The 19,310-nt window shown below is 41.6% G+C and overlaps 1 protein-coding gene across 1 annotated transcript in view; it reads right to left on the bottom strand.

The window, feature by feature from the left end:
• Positions 1–791: 791 nt before the first annotated feature.
• FER1L6 (fer-1 like family member 6) overlaps positions 792–19,310 on the bottom strand; it is a 134,571-nt gene continuing 116,052 nt past the window's right edge. Inside the window, exons 37-41 of the mRNA XM_081950571.1 lie at positions 17,569–17,667; positions 15,142–15,383; positions 11,239–11,399; positions 4,365–4,465; positions 792–2,662 (exon numbers count right to left, since the gene is read on the bottom strand). Of these exons, the coding sequence (XP_081806697.1) occupies positions 2,479–2,662; positions 4,365–4,465; positions 11,239–11,399; positions 15,142–15,383; positions 17,569–17,667 (787 nt within the window). The 3' untranslated portion in view covers positions 792–2,478. The remainder of the gene's footprint in view (positions 2,663–4,364; positions 4,466–11,238; positions 11,400–15,141; positions 15,384–17,568; positions 17,668–19,310) is intronic.

Raw genomic sequence — 19,310 nt, 5'->3', positions numbered from 1 at the left:
CTCTGATGCATCCCCTCCCAATAGGGGTTTCACTTTTCCAATACATGGAAGATATGAAAACCTCACCCCAAGTTCTTATATCATTTCTGCAAGATATTCGTTCTATCTTGACGGGAGATTGTTGTAAGGAACCAAGGCCGTGCTGTCTGGAAAAAAGGAGAATCATCTGTCCACATACAAATAGTTCTCGAACCATTCATTTAGTGACCAAACTTACAATGGCACTGAAAAAAGTGACTTAGGACTGATTTTCACATTTATGACTGGTGCAGCATCTCCATGGTTACATGATCAAAATTCAGAATCTTGGCAAGTGGCATGTATTGATAACTGTTGCCCAGTGGTGAAATTCAAATTTTTTTAGTACCGGTTCTGTGGGCGTGGTGTGGCTTGGTGGGCGTGGCTTGATGAGCGTGGCAGGGGAAGGATACTGCAAAATCTCCATTCTCACCCAACTCTGGGGCCATTCAGAGGTGGTATTTGCCGGGTCTCCGAATTACTCAAAATTTCCGCTACCGTTTCTCCAGAACCTGTCAGAACCTGCTGGATTTCACTTCTGCTGTTTCCATGTCCCTGGGTCATGTGATCTCCTTTGGTGATCTTCTGACAAACAAAGTTCATGTGGGGAAGCCAAATTCACTTAACAACCATGTCACTAACTTAACAATTGCAGTGATTGACTAAGCAACCGTGACAAGAAAGGTTGCAAAATGAGGCAAAACTCACTGGAAATTTTGAGCTCAAATGTGATCATGAGTTGATGGCCACCTGTGTTTGCTTCTAAGGCAGGTTATTCACAGGAAGAGAGGGTTAGTGCTGTTTTTTTCGATAACATCAAAATGGGGAGCCATGACCTTGTGTCCAATTTCCACAACAATCTTATTTGGAGGGCGTTAGCAAAAATTAATTACAGCATGACAAAGTAATAGAACAATGATAACAGAATAACAGAGTTGAAAAGGACCTTGGAAGTCTTCTAGTCCAGCAGTCCCAGATGTTTCCAGCTCTATATTGTTAGGTAAGCTTCCCTGTTAGGAGGGCGAGTGTGCAGAGAAGCATAATGAGAGTGGTGTTGGAGAACACACAAATCAGCCTACAGAGACACTGCAGTTTAAATAGGTTTTTACTTTCGTGGAAAATAGAGGTATTCAGAGTTCAATTTACAGTCGAAGTGATACATCAGTCAATTATCAAATAATCAGTTCAGCACACAAATTCCCTAACAGTAGCAAAACTCACAGTAACTCACAAGCAGTATTCACCGATCAGCATCTAACAAACAGAGAGCTAACAGTCATTCTAGCTCCCTCTTATGGCTGCTTGAGGTAACAGCAACCAATCACATTACAGCAGTACTTAAAGCTACAGTACTACCATCCTGGTTTATATATTGCTGACCCAACTGTTAGCTTACATTCCTAACATTCTCCACTTTGGGTAAGCAATATATATAACCTTACAGTCTGAGTCTGTATTCCTCACAACAATGTTTATGTTTATGTTAGGTTACATTCCTAACATATATGTTATTCTGAATGGTGACTGTTAGAAATTGTTTTTTCCAAGGGCATCTGCAGGTTGGGTCAAAATCAAGATGACAGACGCAACTGAACAATTGAATCCACACCTCTTTTTATGAGCCTCCATTTTGATTTTTTTGAATCTCTTTGCAGATGTCCCTCCATCTTTTCCAAGCTCCAAATCGGCACACAAAACCCACATATACTTATATTCATATAAAGCTGTATTAATTTTACATCGGAGACATTCACATTTTTAAAAATCCATACATAACAAAAATGGCATCAAGGAAATTTGCATTAAAATTTGCAGTAAAAACTTACGTTAACAACTAGTTGTGATAGAGTCGTATATAAAAGCTCTATAAGTTAGGGAAATCTTTGAACAAAAACAATTGCACAATTTGAATGGAGTGGTTTTTTTAAAAAAAGAAACCCACCAATTCAAAGAATTATATTTAACATCATGATCTTTACAAATCTAGTTTGTTAATCTGAGACAGAAATGTTTTGTATGCAAAGCTGACGTGTCCTCTTATCTATTGACAATTTTTTTCTACACAACTGGAATGTACTTCGATTTAAACAATTTATACATTTCTGTTCCTTGTTGACACTAACATCTTACATCTATCATCTATCTATCATCTATCTATCTATCTATCTATCTATCTATCTATCTATCTATCTATCTATCATCTATCTATCTATCTATCTATCTATCTATCTATCTATCTATCTATCTATCATCTATCTATCTATCTGAAATATCTTGAAATAAAGAATTAGAGCACAGGTGTCCAATCTTGCTGGCTGGGGAATTCTGGGAGTTGAAGTCCACAAGTCTTAAAGTTGCCAAGGTCAGACAACTTTGAGTTAGAGGATGTTCTTAGCATGAACAAAAGCGAAGTTTTCATTTGCTTTGATTTTAATAAATTGCATCGACGAGGGATTCTTTCTAAGTTCCTATAACAATCCTACGGCTGATGGCTCCAGGCAGTGTGTAGATGAAGAGTACTAAGAAGATAACTAAGATAATTAGGATTAGGCCAATAATGATGTATTTCTTGTAATTTCTCCAGATCAGATAATACAAACACTTGAAAGGATTCACAAACCAGGAGAAGGATGTGTCTGGCCGGCTGGAAAGGGAAAGAAATGAAAAGAAAACTTAGCAATATTGCGAGAAACATGAATATGTATAAAAGTGAGTCATCCTCACTTTTTAGCTGAAAGTTGTTTGTGTGTGTATGTGTGTGTACTAAACACCATATACACAGGGTATGCCAAAAGCCAGACCACCATAGACAATTTATGATATAAATCATATTAAATGCTCACATTGGTTGAAAGTTTCCTCTAAACACTACCTTGCTGGTTTGATAGATGCCTTTTATTAAGTATGCTATATTTTTTCTGAAATATTATTTAATAAAATAAATTGTGATTGGTATAGGAACCTGAGTGTGTGTATGTGTATCAGTGGTGGGTTCCGGGAGGTACGGCCCGGTACGGGCATACCGGTGGCCGCTGGGAACAGAGGCCACCGTACTGGAACGGTGGTTCTTTGGGCCCACCCGCCCGCCCGCGTTTCTTACTGCTTTTGGAGGGAAACGGGGCAATTGCGCACACAAGCACAGCATACGGCGCCTGTGCAACCTTGCCGAGCAGCTGGGGCATCGCAGGGCAGTGGCGTGCACATGCGTGCACAGCACACGTGCACAAAGTGGACATCCATCCCCGTCGCAGTGTACTGGTTGTGACGGGATCCGGAACCCCCACTGATGTGTATGTATGTCTGTGTGTATCCAGCAGTGGGTTTCACATTTTGTTACCACCAGTTCACCCTGCGTGCACCCGCTCGCTTCATGGGCGCATGCACCCCTTCCACTCATGCGCCTGGCCTTCTGTGCATGCGCTTTGTTTGCATGCGGGCCTTCCGTGCATCTCTCTCTCTCTCTTTCTGTATGTTTCTAGTTTAATGAAAAGAAGGACCAGGGGAGACATGATAGCAGTGTTCTCATATCTCAGCGGCTGCCACAAAAAAGAGGGGGAGTCAAGCTATTCTCCAAGGCACCTGAGGGCAGGACAAGAAGCAATGGGTGGAAACTAATCAAGGAGAGAAGCAACTGAGAACTAAGGAGAAATTTCCTGACAGTTAGAACAATTAATCAGTGGAACAACTTGCCTCTAGAAGTTGTGAATGCTCCAACACTGGAAGTTTTAAAGAAGATGTGAGATAATCATTTGTGTGAAGTGGTATAGGGTTTCCTGCTTAAACAGGGGGTTGGACTAGAAGACCTCCAAGGCCCTTTCCAACTCTGTTATTCTATGATTCTATGATTCTTTCCAAGAAACTAATTGCCAGACACACCTAGTACATCTCTCTTGGTTCATCTTATTTCCGAACTCCTGCAGCCAGGCTGGGAAGAAAGAACTTCAGAATATCTGAGCCGGGGTATTTATATTAGAAATTAATAATTGTGGGAAATCGCTCCCTCTCTTGCTTGCCCACCTGTTCCCCCAAATCTGCCCATTTCCTAGGGTCTTTCCAAGCCATAGTCACTCAACTGAATCTAAATGTAAAGCTGATGGTCAGCGATCTTGGAAAACAGCCATCTTCCTAATGTCCTGATGAGGAGATTAAATAATAAATCACAGTAATGGCTTTGTTTGTTGTTTATGCTGATTTCACATTTTGTGTCTGATAAATATATTATAAAAGGTGGCACTCGGTCAAGGAGAGTCCTGGAGGATGGGAAGCTTCAGGATGGACATAAAGTTAAAAGTTCATTTTATCACCTGTCCAGGCATAATAAACCTGGGATAAATTGTGCCACTTACTTGGGTTTTTCCAGAGGCTCTGGTTCCTTCCGAGCTTTGCCGACTGGATTTTTTTCAGCCTCCTCGGCCGTCACTAAATGAAACTCAGCTTCCACTTTGCCCTGGATTGAAAAGGAGATGAAGTTTTGGTTCAAAATATTTAAAGATCTCATAATGAACGCTTTAATCACTACAGGCAATGCTTGACTTACAACGATTTGTTTCGTGACCGACGTTAAAACGGCACGAGTAAAAATGACTTATGACCATTTTCACTGCAGCATCCCGATGACCACGTGATCAAAATTTGGACCCTTAGCAAATTGGCATGGATCTATGATGGTTGCAGTGTCCTGGGGTCATGTTGAGCCCCAAACTTCTGTTGCTAAAATTAAATAAGTTTTGCCCCATTTTCGTTCCTTGCCACAGTTGTTTAGTGAATCACTGCAGTTGTTAAATAAGTAACGAGGTTGTTAAGTGAGTCTGGCTTCCCCATTGACTTTGCTTGTGAGGTCACAAAAGGGGATCATATCAGGGGTGGGTTCCGGCAGGCACTACTGCCGGTTTGCTTGCATGCCTACCTCGTGCCCATGCGCACTGCAATGAAAATTGTTCTGTGCATGCACAGAACTGAAAAACAAGATGGCGGTGCCATAGGCAGTTTAAGGGCGTGGCAGGCCTGGGTTGCTGCCAGTTCCACTGACCCAGGCCTCTAAACCACTATTGGTTCAGCCGAACTAGTCTGAACCAGTAGGAACTGTTAGGGATGTAACCCTAGGCTTGGCTTGGCAATGTATATAAGCTATGATTACTTTACTGTTACTTTAAATGCTTAAGAGATGTAATTGGTTTGTTACCTCAAGCAGCCATAAGAGGGAGCAAGAATGGCTTTTAGCTCTCTGTTTGTTAGATGCTGGTCGGTGTATAGTGAGGTATTGTGGTTTGCTACTGTTAGCTATATTTTGTGTGCTAGACTGACTGTTTTGATAACTGAATTACTGAACCGTGTATGACTTGGACTGTTAATCGGACTCTGAATACCTCTATATTTCTACATAGTAAACTACTATATTTTTATACTATTCAGCGTCCCTGTATGCTGGTTTGTGCATGTTCTTCCATACCACTCATTGTGCTTCTCTACACACTAGCTCTCCTAACGGGGAGCTTAATTACTTAACAGGAACCTACCACTGGATCATATGATCCTGAGAACTGCAACTGCCATAAATCCATGCCAGTTGCCAAGCGTCCAAATTTTGGTCATGTTACAATGGGGAATGCTGCAAAGGTCATAAGTGCGAAAAAAGGTCGTAAGTCACTTTTTTCAGTGCCATTGTCACTAAATGAACTGTTGTAAACTTAGGACTACCTGTATTTGTTGTACTGTGCATGCAAATTTCAAATTGATCTTCCCTGCAATGCACTGAGCACTCAAAACTCCTTGAAATGCATTATCTGCTTAGTGTGGTCTTAAGAGGATGTGGTTAACAGCTTATCTGGTTACGGTGGTATTAAAAGGACGTGGTTGTGGCTTTAGGTTTATGTCTCCGATGATGAGATTTCAGAAGCTAAAAGGGAGATTAAATAGGATTTTCGATTGCTGGAAAATGGTGTTCTATTATCTGGAATGTCATCTTTTTAGGCAAAATAGTGGAATTTCCATTTTCCAGCAACCTGAGGATGTATCACCTGACTAATTCCTGATAACTCTGATATTTTCCAATATTTCATCTTCTGATATCTCATCAGAATTTCACTACTTTAGCAACTTTCAAAGGTGTGATCTTCAAATCCCAGAATTCTGGGAATTGAAGTCCATGCCTCTTAAAGTGGTCAAGTTGAGAAAGGGATAGTGGTCTATTGTTAATATCCAGCAGTTCAAACTCTTCCAGTCTCTTGGAAGTCTGGCAATGGGCAGAACTACACATTCTTGACCGTAATATCCTATTATATCTGAATGTTTATGGAGAATCATTCCAGATGTTGCAGGAATATCTGAAAAGCTCAGGCAGATTTTCAACCAACATGATATACATACCCACTTTAGACCTCAAAATACACTAAGGCAGAAGCTTGTCCCACCTCACGGATAAAATAAAGCAAACTGAGTAATGGGATGTATGCAGGAAAATGCAGTGAGACATGTACAGAGCTGTACACTGGAGAAACCAAACAGCCACTTCACAAAGCTCCCAAAAGAAACCAGCATGGCTGCATAAACAACTATCTGACAAACTGAAAGACAAAAAAAGTAAGTATAAAAAGTGGAAGGAGGGGGACATAACTAAGGCAGAATATCAGCAAATAGCCCGAGCCTGTAAAGATGAAGTGAGGAAAGCTAAGGCTCACAATGAAGAAAGGCTTGCCACAAAAGTAAAAATTAACAAAAAAAGCTTCTTCCAACATGTTAAAAACAAGAAAAAAGTTAGGAAACAATTGGTCCATTGCTAGGGGAAAGTGGCAAGAAGGTGACAAGCAACAGGGAGAAAGCAGAACTATTTAACTCATGTTTTGCATCTGTCTTTACACAAAGGGATAAAACAGTCCAACCTATCAAAAGCAGCACCACAAAATTAGGAACACAAATTGAAATAGGGAAGAAAATGGTAAGTGAGCACCTGTCTACCCTAGACGAGTTCAAATCACCAGGACCGGATGGATTACACCCCAGGGTTCTGAAGGAACTAGCAGACGAGATCTCAGAACCACTGAATTATATCTTTCAGAGATCCTGGAGCACCGGGGAACTACCAGAGGACTGGAAAAAAGCTGATGTGGTTCCCATCTTCAAAAAAGGGAAAAAATTAGATCCAGGAAACTACAGACCTATCAGCCTAACCTCAATACCAGGAAAGATTCTGGAAAAAATAATCAAGCAACGAATTTGCGAACACCTAGAAGCAAACAAAGTAATAGCCAAAAGCCAACATGGATTTGTCAAAAACAGATCATGCCAGACTAATCTTATTGCATTCTTTGATAATGTGACAAAATTAGTGGACCAGAGGAATGCCGTTGATATAGTTTACTTGGACTTCAGTAAGGCTTTTGATAAGGTAGACCATAACCTACTACTAGATAAAGTAGAAGAATGTGGGTTAGACAGCATCACCACCAGATGGATTGGTAACTGGCTGACCAACCGCACTCAACGTGTAGTTCTCAATGGAACTGCATCTACATGGAGGGAAGTATGCAGTGGAGTACCCCAAGGCTCTGTTTTAGGCCCAATACTCTTCAACATCTTCATCAATGATTTGGATGAGGGAATAAATGGGGAACTCATCAAATTTGCAGATGATACCAAGCTGGCAGGAATAGCCAACACTCCAGAAGATAGGCTTAAGATACAGAAGGATCTTGACAAACTTGAACATTGGGCACTATCTAATAAAATGAAATTCAATGGTGAAAAGAGTAAGGTTCTACATTTAGGCAACAAAAACGGAATGCACAGGTACAGTATAGGTGATACCTTACTCAGTAGTAGTAACTGTGAAAGGGATCTTGGAGTCCTAGTGGACAACCATTTAAATATGAGCCAGCAGTGTGCAGCAACTGCCAAAAAAGCCAACACAGTTCTAGGCTGCATCAACAGAGGGATAGAATCAAGATCACGTGAAGTGTTAATACCACTTTATAATGCATTGGTAAGGCCACACTTGGAATACTGCATTCAGTTCTGGTCGCCACGATGTAAAAAAGATGTGGAGACTCTAGAAAGAGTGCAGAGAAGAGCAACAAAGATGATTAGGGGACTGGAGACTAAAACATATGAAGAACGGTTGCAGGAACTGGGTATGTTTAGCTTAAGAGAAAGAAGGACTAGGGGAGACATGATAGCATTATTCCAATATCTCAGAGGTTGCCACAAAGAAGAGGGAGTCAAACTATTCTCCAAAGCACCTGAGGGTAGAACAAGAAGCAATGGGTGGAAACTAATCAAGGAGAGAAGCAAATTAGAACTGAGGAGAAATTCCCTGACAGTGAGAACAATTAATCAGTGGAACAGCTTGCCTCCAGAAGTTATGAATGCCCCAACACTGGAAGTCTTTAAGAAGATGTTGGATAGCTATTTGTCTGAAACGGTATAGGGTTTCCTGCCTAGGCAGGGGGTTGGACTAGAAGACCTCCAAGGTCCCTTCCAACTCTACTATTGTATTGTATTCTATTGTATTGTATTGTATTGTATTAAATGTGTGGCGCAACATAGGAGAACAAACTCATCAGGACAAGATTCAGCAGTCCACCTGCATTTGAAAGTTAAAGGTCACCCTTTTGAAGACAGCAAAATCCACATTCTGGACAGAGAGGACCACTGGTTTGAAAGAGCGGGTCAAAGAGATCATCTACATTAAGATTGAACAGTGTTCTCTGAACAGAGGGGGAGGGATATGACACCACCTATCTCCTGTTTAAACACAGTCCTTTCTTCAGTTCCAAGAAGGTTCCACATCCATTTGCACTATTCAGGTGTCCCTGAGAACACAGAATAACGTCCAAGTGGCCTCAAAATCTCTCAGAAAGAGTGCTTAAAAACTAGATGCCTCTTACATATTTCCAATCTTCATCATTGAGTCAGAACTGAAGAAGCTTCAAGAAGGACAAATAGGATGAAAAACAGTTTCAGTAAGGGCAGTAAGTATATTGAATGCAACGATATAGTGCAATATTAATGCAACATTGGGTTTTCAATTCAATTATATAGAATGTGAAGGATGTGGCTTTGTGTTTTTATTTTTATATTATAGTGTACCCTGAAGATGGCATTTAATTTCGTTGTATGAGGTGCAATGACACTAAGCTAAACTAAACTAAAATTCTTGGATGACACGCAAAACATTTTCAAGGAAAAATAAAGTCCAACTGCCTTTTGAAAAAGCATCTATGGCACCTATTATATCTGCTTGCACTGTGTCTGGTAGGAAATCACAGTATACTCAGGTAGGAAGAAGATGTCTTAGAAAGTGACATTTTCATTCAGTCTCTCACCCTGCCTCAAAGGCACAATGTGCCTGGATTAATTATGGCTGTGTCACCTGCTATAAATCTTTTCTTCTAATTGAAATTTAGTCGGTGCTGAGTACAGGAGGAACAATCTCAATCAAAACACTGAAACTAGCGTTACATAAAATGTCATGGCTGAATTAATACAGGTGTCAAGCCTGCAGTCATATTCCTTTTAGGATCTTTGGCCTGCCACACACTCTATTATTTCATTATGCTGTTTCATTAGTGTAGTAATTGGGAGGGGGAATAGAAAGGAGTAGAATATGTTGTTGTCATTCCTTTCTAGAAGCCCAAGGTCATCTTTTGTCTCCGCACCTCTGCACCTGACCGGAACCAGCTGGGTGGAGATGCCAGCGTGGCCAAAGAAGATTGGACCATGTGATGGATTTATGGATGTGGGGATAAGATCATAACTTTCAACTGGGTGGAATCCCAAGAAGCTTTTAGATTTGGGATTCCACGGTTTGTTGCCAACATGTCTGTCTTATTAAATTGGAACTTTAAGGATAGCTCTGCCTTGGACTCTGATTTAATTCTGCATGATATTTGGAACGCTGACAACAGGTTAGCCCCATTAACCTCTTTTCTGAACTAACTTTGTTTTCAAACTTGTACAAGACAAGTGAATTGTTACCCAATAGGTTGGCTTCACCACAAAGTAACTCAAAACGGTGCCAGTTTAGGATGCTGTGAGAATATAGTCAGTGAATTTTTAAAACAGAGCGAATCTAAATCGAACCTTTGAGATGTATACATGCTGTTGACTCTGAAGCTGGCCTGACTGAGGCCACCTTGGAGGTTTTTGTGTTACCACAATGGTGCTGAGGGGTAGGGAGGGATGGGGAATAGAGATAGCTGGGATCTTGTAGCCAAAACAAAATAGTTTCCCTTGTGAACCAAGGACATTCTTACAGGTTTTCTAGCAACCGGACAGCACCTGATTGGACTATGTGACTGAGAAAGGGGGAAAGGGGGAAAACTTTTACTTTCAATTAGGTGAAAACTATGGGGACTTTAGAGTCAGTTTTCACCAGTCTGTGCCAATATGATATATACAATAAACCTATTCTTTGAGGAACCTTGGAGTTTTGTTTGCTACGAGTGAATTACTTGGAACCCTGACACGTGCCTTATGATAGATTATGCTTTCAGTTAAGACTAAGTCTTTTTATTTTATTACTATTTTACTTTTTATCATTTCATTTCATTATTTTATACCTACATACCCTACCATATTTTTCGGAGTATAAGACGCACCGGAGTATAAGACGAACCAAGATTTTGAAGAGGCAAATTAAAAAAAAAAGTTTTTGCACTCTGCAGACCTCCCAAAAACGCCCTGTTTTTTTGTAAAAAAAAAAAATAGGGCATGCATAGCCTTTAGGAGGCTTATAGAGTGCTGCTGGGTGGAGGGACAAAATTGAGCGAAAAAGGCCCGTTTTTCGCTCATTTCTGCCTTCCCCAGCACCCAGGAGCTCTCTGAAAGCCTCCTAAAGGCTATGCACGGCCATTTTGGTGACGTGGGTGGAGTTTTGGGAGGCAAAAAATGCTGTATTCAGTGTATAAGATGCACCCAGATTTTCAGCCTCTTTTTTGAGGGAAAAAGCTGCGTCTTATACTCCAAAAAATACAGTATATACATACATACACAAATAATCCAGGGCATCATTATAAGTAGCCCATGTGGAAATGAATCCACAGCAAATGAATTGATTGCAATTTTTGTAAGGTTGAACCTGGGATGATACAGAAAGAAAGCAATTAAGGGGAGAAAAAGGACTGAAGCCTGAAAACAATTCAAGACCACTTTGATTTATCGTGCATGAAATGCTTTCCACCCTTTGAACCCCATGGTTTTGTTGTTGTTGGTTTGTTTACGCACCGTGAGTTCTCCAGCTTTGCTGAAAGGCCACCAGCCTTTGATCCGCTTCTGCTGAAATATGGAAATGTGGTTCTCTTCCTTTTCTCTTATCGTGCTCATGTCACAACGCTTGGCCGATTTGACTGCTCGAGGAAAGCCATTCAAGTTCATTTCGAGAGATCCTGTGGACCACAGAATAAAATTCTACATTAATCAAACATTTAATGGGCCCTATAACTTCCCAAGATCAACTCTCAGCTCTTGGCTAAGCTCCAAGTACTTCAGATGAGTATAACCTATTTAATGTTTCTATCGTTGTTGTTATGGTGATTAGAAAAGCAAAAGCTTGGATGATGCGTTTACCGAAGTCATCGGCAAAATAAGTTAGCATGACCTTCTCCATTCTTCATCCAAGGAGAAGGTCCCAAATTGAGATGAGACTCAGATTTCTATCGGAAATCCGGGAAAACTACTAACAGGGGTGGGCTTCAAAAATTTCAGCAACGGGTTCTTTTTCCAGTTGCTGGTTGGGCTGGCCATGATGGGTGTGTTCTAGTCGGCCGCCTGCACCATGGCAGGAGGACCCTTTTCACCTTCCCCAGCTCTGGAGGCTTTCCTCGAGCCTCTGGCAGGATGAAAACTGCCTCATCCTGGCTCCATAGGTCCTCCATAGGCCAGAAACCGCCTGTTAACAGCCTTCCAGAATTTCCAGGAGGCCCATTTTTCCCCCTCCCTGAGCCCTGGGCTCTACCTCGCATCCAAAATGGGCCGCGTGGAGACTCCTGGGAGGGGCAGGAAGGGGCGGGAGGGATGGGATTTGGAGGTTCTCTGAACCAGCCATAACGTTACCTATGGGTTCTCCTGAACCCGGCTGAACCCGTAGCAGCCACCCCTGGCTACTACCATCTGATATGAACAAAACAAGGATGGATAAGCATTTTACCCCAATAAAAGGTGGCAATCTATTTTGCATCACAGTTCAGTCAAGTTGAGTGTTTTGCTGTCCATCCATTGTGCAACAATCTAGATTGTATGCACTGAAGAACTTTTCTAGATTATAATAATACAATAATAATACAATAGTAGAGTTGGAAGGGACCTTGGAGGTCTTCTAGTCCAACCCCCTGCCTAGGCAGGAAATCCTATACCGTTTCAGACAAATAGCGATCCAACATCTTCTTAAAGACTTCCAGTGTTGGGGCATCCACAACTTCTGGAGGCAAGCTGTTCCACTGATGAATTGTTCTAACTGTCAGGAAATTTCTCCTCAGTTCTAAGTTGCTTCTCTCCTTGATTAGTTTCCACCCATTGCTTCTTGTTCTACCCTCAGGTGCCTTGGAGAATAGTTTGACTCCCTCTTCTTTGTGGCAACCCCTGAGATATCAGAACACTGCTATCATGTCTCCCCTGGTCCTTCTTTTCATTAAACTAGAAACATACCCAAAGAGAGAGAGAGAGATAGATAGATAGATAGATAGATAGATAGATAGATAGATAGGGAGAGAGAGAGAGAGAGAGAGAGAGATGCTATCATGTCTCCCCTAGTCCTTCTTTCTCTTAAGCTAAACATGCCCAGTTTATTATTTTTTAAAACCTTGAACTTCTTGACTGTTTATACAAATTAACCATTATTTGGCATCCCTGGCTCAGGAATAAAAGGAAAAGGACATTCTTTTGAGCACAATAAGGTTTACATTCCCCCCCTCCCATGCCATCACTCTGCTAAACAACTATTTCCCACAACAGTATCAAACTAATATTTAGTAAGGTTGTATTATCATTGTTCTTCTCATCTTTCCTATTACCTATCTCCTTTTCTACTTAGGACTATAACTTTGTTGCTTGTATCTTTACGATTTATATTGTTTTATTTAGTTTCCTAGTATGATTTATGCTGATTGCTTATTTAGTAACCTATGACTATCCCTAAGGGTTCCATCTTATGATTCATGATGAATGTATTTTATTGATGAATATGATCATGATGTATCACTTACAGCTTTTATGTATGCTGAGAGCTTAAGCACCCAAGACAAATTCCTTGTTTGTCCAATCACACTTAGCCAATAAATAATTCTATTCTACTCTATTTTGGAGAGAGAAGATAGATGGTTTGAAAGAGGAGTGAAAATTATGTCAAAATGGAGAATCTACTCCTCAATAAAGATGGAGGATTCAAACACAACCTATCCCCCATTTTTCATGCTGCTCTTGCATCAGTTCCCCAGGAAGATCAAGGCTACTTTACAGGTTCACCATGGAGGTCACACTTAACAACTCGCCTATGAGGAGGATTTAGGAGCAACAGTTCTTAACAACTCTCTGCCTACTCATCTGAGAAGCCTATTCAGATTCAATGAGAAATAAAATCATCCTGGAATCATCCTGGGAATGGTCCATTTGCTCAGACCAGTAGTGGGATTCAAATAATTTAACAACCGGATCTCTGCCCTAATGCCCAGCTGGGTAGGTGTGGCTCCGTCACCATGTGACCGTGTGGGCGTGGCCAACTCAATGTCACTCATGTCGATGGGCGCTTTTGCCTTAGCTGTTACAATGTAATAACGGTTAACCGGAGAGGCAGTTTCTGTAAGCAGGGCGATAAAGATTAGGCTAGAAACAAAACCAGAATGTTTCCTTCCTGCCTTCCTTACAGGATTAGCCCTGTAAAGTGGGAAAAAACAAAAGGAAATTTCTTCCAACAACTGGTTCTCTGAACTGCTTAGAAAGTTAACCGGTTCTCTCGAATGTCTAGTTTAATAGAAAGAAAGACAAGGGGAGACATGATAGCAGTCTTCCAATATCTCAGGGGTTGCCACAAAGAAGAGGGAGTCAAACTATTCTCCAAGGCACCTGAGGGCAGAACAAGAAGCAATGGGTGGAAACTAATCAAGGAGAAAAGCAACTTAGAACTGAGGAGAAATTTCCTGACAGTTAGAACAATTAATCAGTGGAACAGCTTGCCTCCAGAAGTTGTGAATGCCCCAACACTGGAAGTCTTTAAGAAGATGTTGAATAGCCATTTGTCTGAAACGGTATAGGGTTTCCTGCGTAGGCAGGGGGTTGGACTAGAAGACCTCCAAGGTCCATCCCAACTCTGCTATTGTATTGTATTGTATTGTATTGTATTGTATTGTATTGTATTGTATTGAATAGGTGCAAACTGGCTGAATCCCATACAGACTGAAAAAGCTACTTGGATAAGCAGGAAAACATTTCAAACCAAAACGAAGTTATGAATGCTCCAATGCTGGACGTTTTTAAGAAAAGATTGGACAACCATTTGCCTGGAATGGTACAGAGTTTCCTGTCTGAGCAGGAGCTTGGACTAGAAGACCTCCGGGCTCGCTTCTAATTCTGTTATTCTGAAAAGAAGTTCCCGTTGCCAGCACTCAAAGTCCAGAAAACTCTATCTGGATGATGAGAACCTTCACTGACATGTTCACTCAGGAAACTATCTGCTTAGATAAGGAGCTCCTTACAGAGCCCTGTTGGCTCAGTGGTTAGATTGTAATACTGCAAGCTGACTCTGCCCACTGCCGGGAGTTCAATCCTGACTGTCTCAAGGTTGACTCAGCCTTCCATCCTTCCGAGGTGGGTAAAATGAGGACCCAGATTGTTGGGGGACAATAGGCTGACTCTGTAAACTGCTTAGAGAGGGCTGGAAAGCACTGTGAAGCGGTATATAAGTCTAAGTGCTATTGCTATTGCTCAGAGACAGGAATATTTCCTTCAACTCAGAAAGGATGCGAGAGCAATGGTACCTTCTAGTTATTGAGCAAAGGAAAAATGGCTGGCAGGTGGAAGGGATGGAGCTTTGAAGAGGATATGGGGCATTTCCATATATCACCGGGATGCTTGAGGACACTGGAGAGTAGGGGATGTGTAACTGTTGTGACCATTCAGCGCCCCAGCCCTTCTTACCCAGAAAGTCATCAGAAGACAGTCGTTCAAAGTCCCACACTTGGAGGACTAATACTGGAGGCATTTTGCGTTCTGTCTTTTCCAAGGAAAATATGTTCTCCCTCTTGCAGACCACCATCTGTTTTTCAGGCGGGAGGTAGTGGAATGGAAACACAAAACGCCAGTTGAAGTTCCCTTCTCCTGTCAAGGAGTTGTAATGGACATCTGTCTCCTGTTTATCGTCTTCAAGGCCTTTCAACCATCTGTGATGTGTGTAAGGAGAATGAGGAAAAAAAATGAAATGGGAATTTACAAGCCACAAAGTAGTCAGATGATTGGCATCAAAACAACGTATCTTAGGAGGCTTAAGATGGGGTAAGAGTTGACATGAGCTTTTTCAAGCTCTCTACTGCAGGGGTGGGTTGCTACCGGTGTTACTGCTGGTTCACTTTGCACGAGCTTTGGACTTCTGGAACCTCCAGTAGGCCCATTCCCCCCCCCCCCCCCCCACTGAGCCTCCACATGGGCCAGTGGTGGATTCCGGATTCCATTTCAACCGGTACGGTAGGAACAGCCCCAGCGTCACCCACATGGACGCGCGCGGCGTCGTACTTGCCTGCGACGCTTCTGCAAGCCTCCGTGATGCTCTAGCTGCTCAGTGGATCATCACGCAGATGCCGTATGCACCATGTGCGCGCACAGAAGTGCCAAAGGCTTAACGCACGGGTAAGGAGCTCGGGCGGGCGGGTCCTCCAGAGCACTGTCCGGAACGGTACCCGGTCCTCCGGGCAGGATCCGGTACGCCCGTACCGGAGTGTACCGCCTGCAAACCACCACTGACGTGGGCCCTGCACTTACCTGGCATGATGAACGGGCCACCCGTAGACTCCTTGGAGAGGTGTGGGTGGTGGTGGGAGGGGCAGGGCGTGGTGGGAAAGGCTAGCCAGGGATGGTATTTGTGGGTTCGCCAAACTGGGCAGAATCCTAGCTAGAGGATCGCCCGAACCATGCGAACCCCCAGCAGCCCAGCCCTGCTCCCAGCAATCATTTGATGACTTCCATGTTGGCTTTCACTCCAACTCCCAGAATTTCCTTCTGGTCTAGACAAAGACGTTCCTAATAGTACGGCACATAGCAGCCAGAGTTTTGATCTTGACTTAAGAAAGAACGGAAGAGTATCTGCAGGAGATGGCAGCCACAACTATTAAATCAAACCCTGATCCCTTTGTTATATTCCTTGATACCCCATTGGATGTTCCCAAAACGATCTAACTTAAAAACCTATACTGTGAACAGGGAGACTGTTCACCAGAGTTTATTGGAATTGAACAGGTAATACATTCCAATAAATAAACAAACAGCCAAATGCTTTACTAACATTTCATGTCCAATACATAGAAGAGACCTTACAAATGCCAGATTCAGTGACACCTTCAGCTCTTCTGGAAGGGAAATTGTCTATACCCATGGCCATGTTACTTAGCGTTTGTGGCCATGTTACTTACTATTTTAAACACATAGGTAGACTAGGATTGAGAAAGAATTGAGGAGAAGAGAAACAGTTACTCAGCCCTGGGACAGTAGAAATCTGAGAAAGAGACTCAGAACAGGTTAATCTTTGACAGTGTTGCCTTTACAAACAGGCAGTGAAGATTTTGCATAGATTTTCAAAAGCCTGCTCATAGGTGTATGGTATAGGGTTTTCTGGCTGAGGAAGAGGTTGGACTAGATGACCATCAAGATCCCTTCCAACTCTGTTATTCTATTCTATTCTATTCTATTCTATTCTATTCTATTCTATTCTATTCTATTCTACTCTACGCTATGCCATGCCATTCCACTCCACTCCACTCCATGCTATAACAATAAAGTAGTATTTCTAGAATCCTCAAAGGGCTATCAGATTCCATAATCTTTTAAAGTGACTTTTAATTGCGCTTTTTAATGAGTATGTGACCGCTTTGTTGACTTAACTTTGGCATAGACATTTTAAAAAATCCAGAAAGCAAGTAATGGAAAAACCACTTCCATAGATTTCCAAAAGAAAATAAATAAATGTGTCTGGATAGAGGCAAGCAAAAGTCAAAGGAAGCTACCTTTTAACTTGTTTATAAATGTTGGTGATGGAAGTATACAAATGTGCAAACTGATTGCATTATCTGCAACTGCACTAAATTCTGAGATTACATATGAATTCTCTATTACTTTTGAATTTTAGTCCTGACTCTTATCAGTTCTATGCCTTCTGAATTCTAAGCGGAAGCTGAATTTCCCAAGAGCTATTGCTGTAAAACACCTAATTGTCATGCTACAAAATGCCATATTTCCAGCAAACTTGCAGGGACTCCAGATTGATGAATGGCTTTGACCAGAAATTATTTTTCCCCTTGTTAAATAATTGACGTGATCTGTAAGTCATATATCCCAAAAGGGTATGAGTAGACGTACCCTTTTACATAGATATCACTTGATTTTTGTCCGGTGAAGATATTTTCATCTTCCAGAATGACATCTTCAGTATTCCAGATAATTACTCTTAGTTCGTAACTGAGGAGAAATGAGAGAAAATAAACTGAGAGAAGTCACATGTTAATAGAATATAAAGTCACTCAGGAAGAATGGTAATTTATAATCCCTCAACTCTGGTCATACGGTTGATTGGGATTCTGATAATTCTAATGATTGGTTAAAAGGTCCCTATGTTGAGGCCTTCATGGGCCTTTGGGGTTGTGGAAAATTCCATAAGAAACCACAGGTCTGCCAGTTGAACATCTGATCAAAAACCACAGGATTCATGCCTAAGTATTTTTGTAACTTCTGTATCTTATCTACTGTATGCTGACTTTATTTTTTTAAACAAGATTTTTATTGGTTTTACAAAAATAGTCAGGAAAAGGGATGGTGGATAGGGTTACAAATTTTGACAGCTACATTATGCAGGAAATGGCCCTCCCCCCCATTCTCATAACTTTCATTTGTTAATACATTAAGTTGTTACTACTTAGTAATAATTTGTCAGCATATTTTAACTTTTTATCTTCAAATAAATTCAATCATTTTATATCAAACAGATTTTCTAACTCATTTTTGTGATCTAAGTTTTCTCAGTGTTGCCTCTTCTCCCACCACCAGCAAGGCTCCAGCACCTCCTGTGTCCTGTGTATCCCGTGTAGTGTCATCGGATTTATCCAGGAGGACTTTGTTTTTTTCCATGAAGGTCTCCGCCTCCATAGTTGTGTTGATTCTAACTCTAGTGTCCTCCCAGAATATTAACATACCTTCTGGCATGAGCCATCGAAACCACACCCCTTTCTGGTATAATTTATTTGCTAGAAGCGAATATTTTTTTCTTTTATCTCTAACTTTCTTTGGGATTTGTTTCAAGATGGCTATTTCTCTATCCTTGTATTTTAATATTTGCCCCCTTTGGGCACTCAGAATCTCATCTCTTGTAGTCTTTCTGAGAAATTTGATGTGGACCTCCCTTGGAACATTGTGTGTTCTGGCGTATGCTGAATTTACTCTATAGACCAGGTCAATATCCCACCCCATCTGTTGTCTGTCTTTTTTGATATATTCAGCCAATAAGTTTGTCATGATGTCCCTCAAATCTTCATCATCAGCTTCAATTACTGTATGCTGACTTCTTATGTAACCAAGTAAAGGTAGGAAATGTGTGTGTGTGTGTGTGTACACACATACACACACACACACACACATACGTACATACATACATATGCAGGTGTTGGCGTATTCGGGTCTTTTCCCATGTAAGATTGAGAGTATCGTGACAATGTTTTGACGAGGTCCCATTCGCCATCTTCAGGCTGGTGCCTTTGGCTTTGTGCTTATGCGAGCAAAGCGTGATCGGAGCTGCCGTCTTTCTATAAATATTGGTGGGGGTGTGTGGAGTGCTGGCTTTGTTGTTGTAAGCAGATTGGTTGGCTGTGTTGTAACATCTTGATTAGTTGATGGAGTTGATGTTTGCATCAACTGTCGGCTGTTTTGTAACATCCTGTGTGGCTGAGGTACTGGCTGTGTGCCTATTGTTCTTTTGTGTTGTAACGACCTGGGTAATGCGCTGTGTGATGACATCCTGAGCTCTATTGTGATATCCTGAGTCCTATGCTGCAACCTCCTGGGGGGTTGGCTGCGTTGTAACATCCTGAGCCTTTGCGTTGTAACCTCCT

Source organism: Natrix helvetica, assembly GCF_964273705.1.
Source record: "Natrix helvetica genome assembly, chromosome: 4".
Lineage (NCBI taxonomy): Eukaryota > Metazoa > Chordata > Lepidosauria > Squamata > Natricidae > Natrix > Natrix helvetica.
This window is presented reverse-complemented; position numbering and strand designations above follow the sequence as displayed.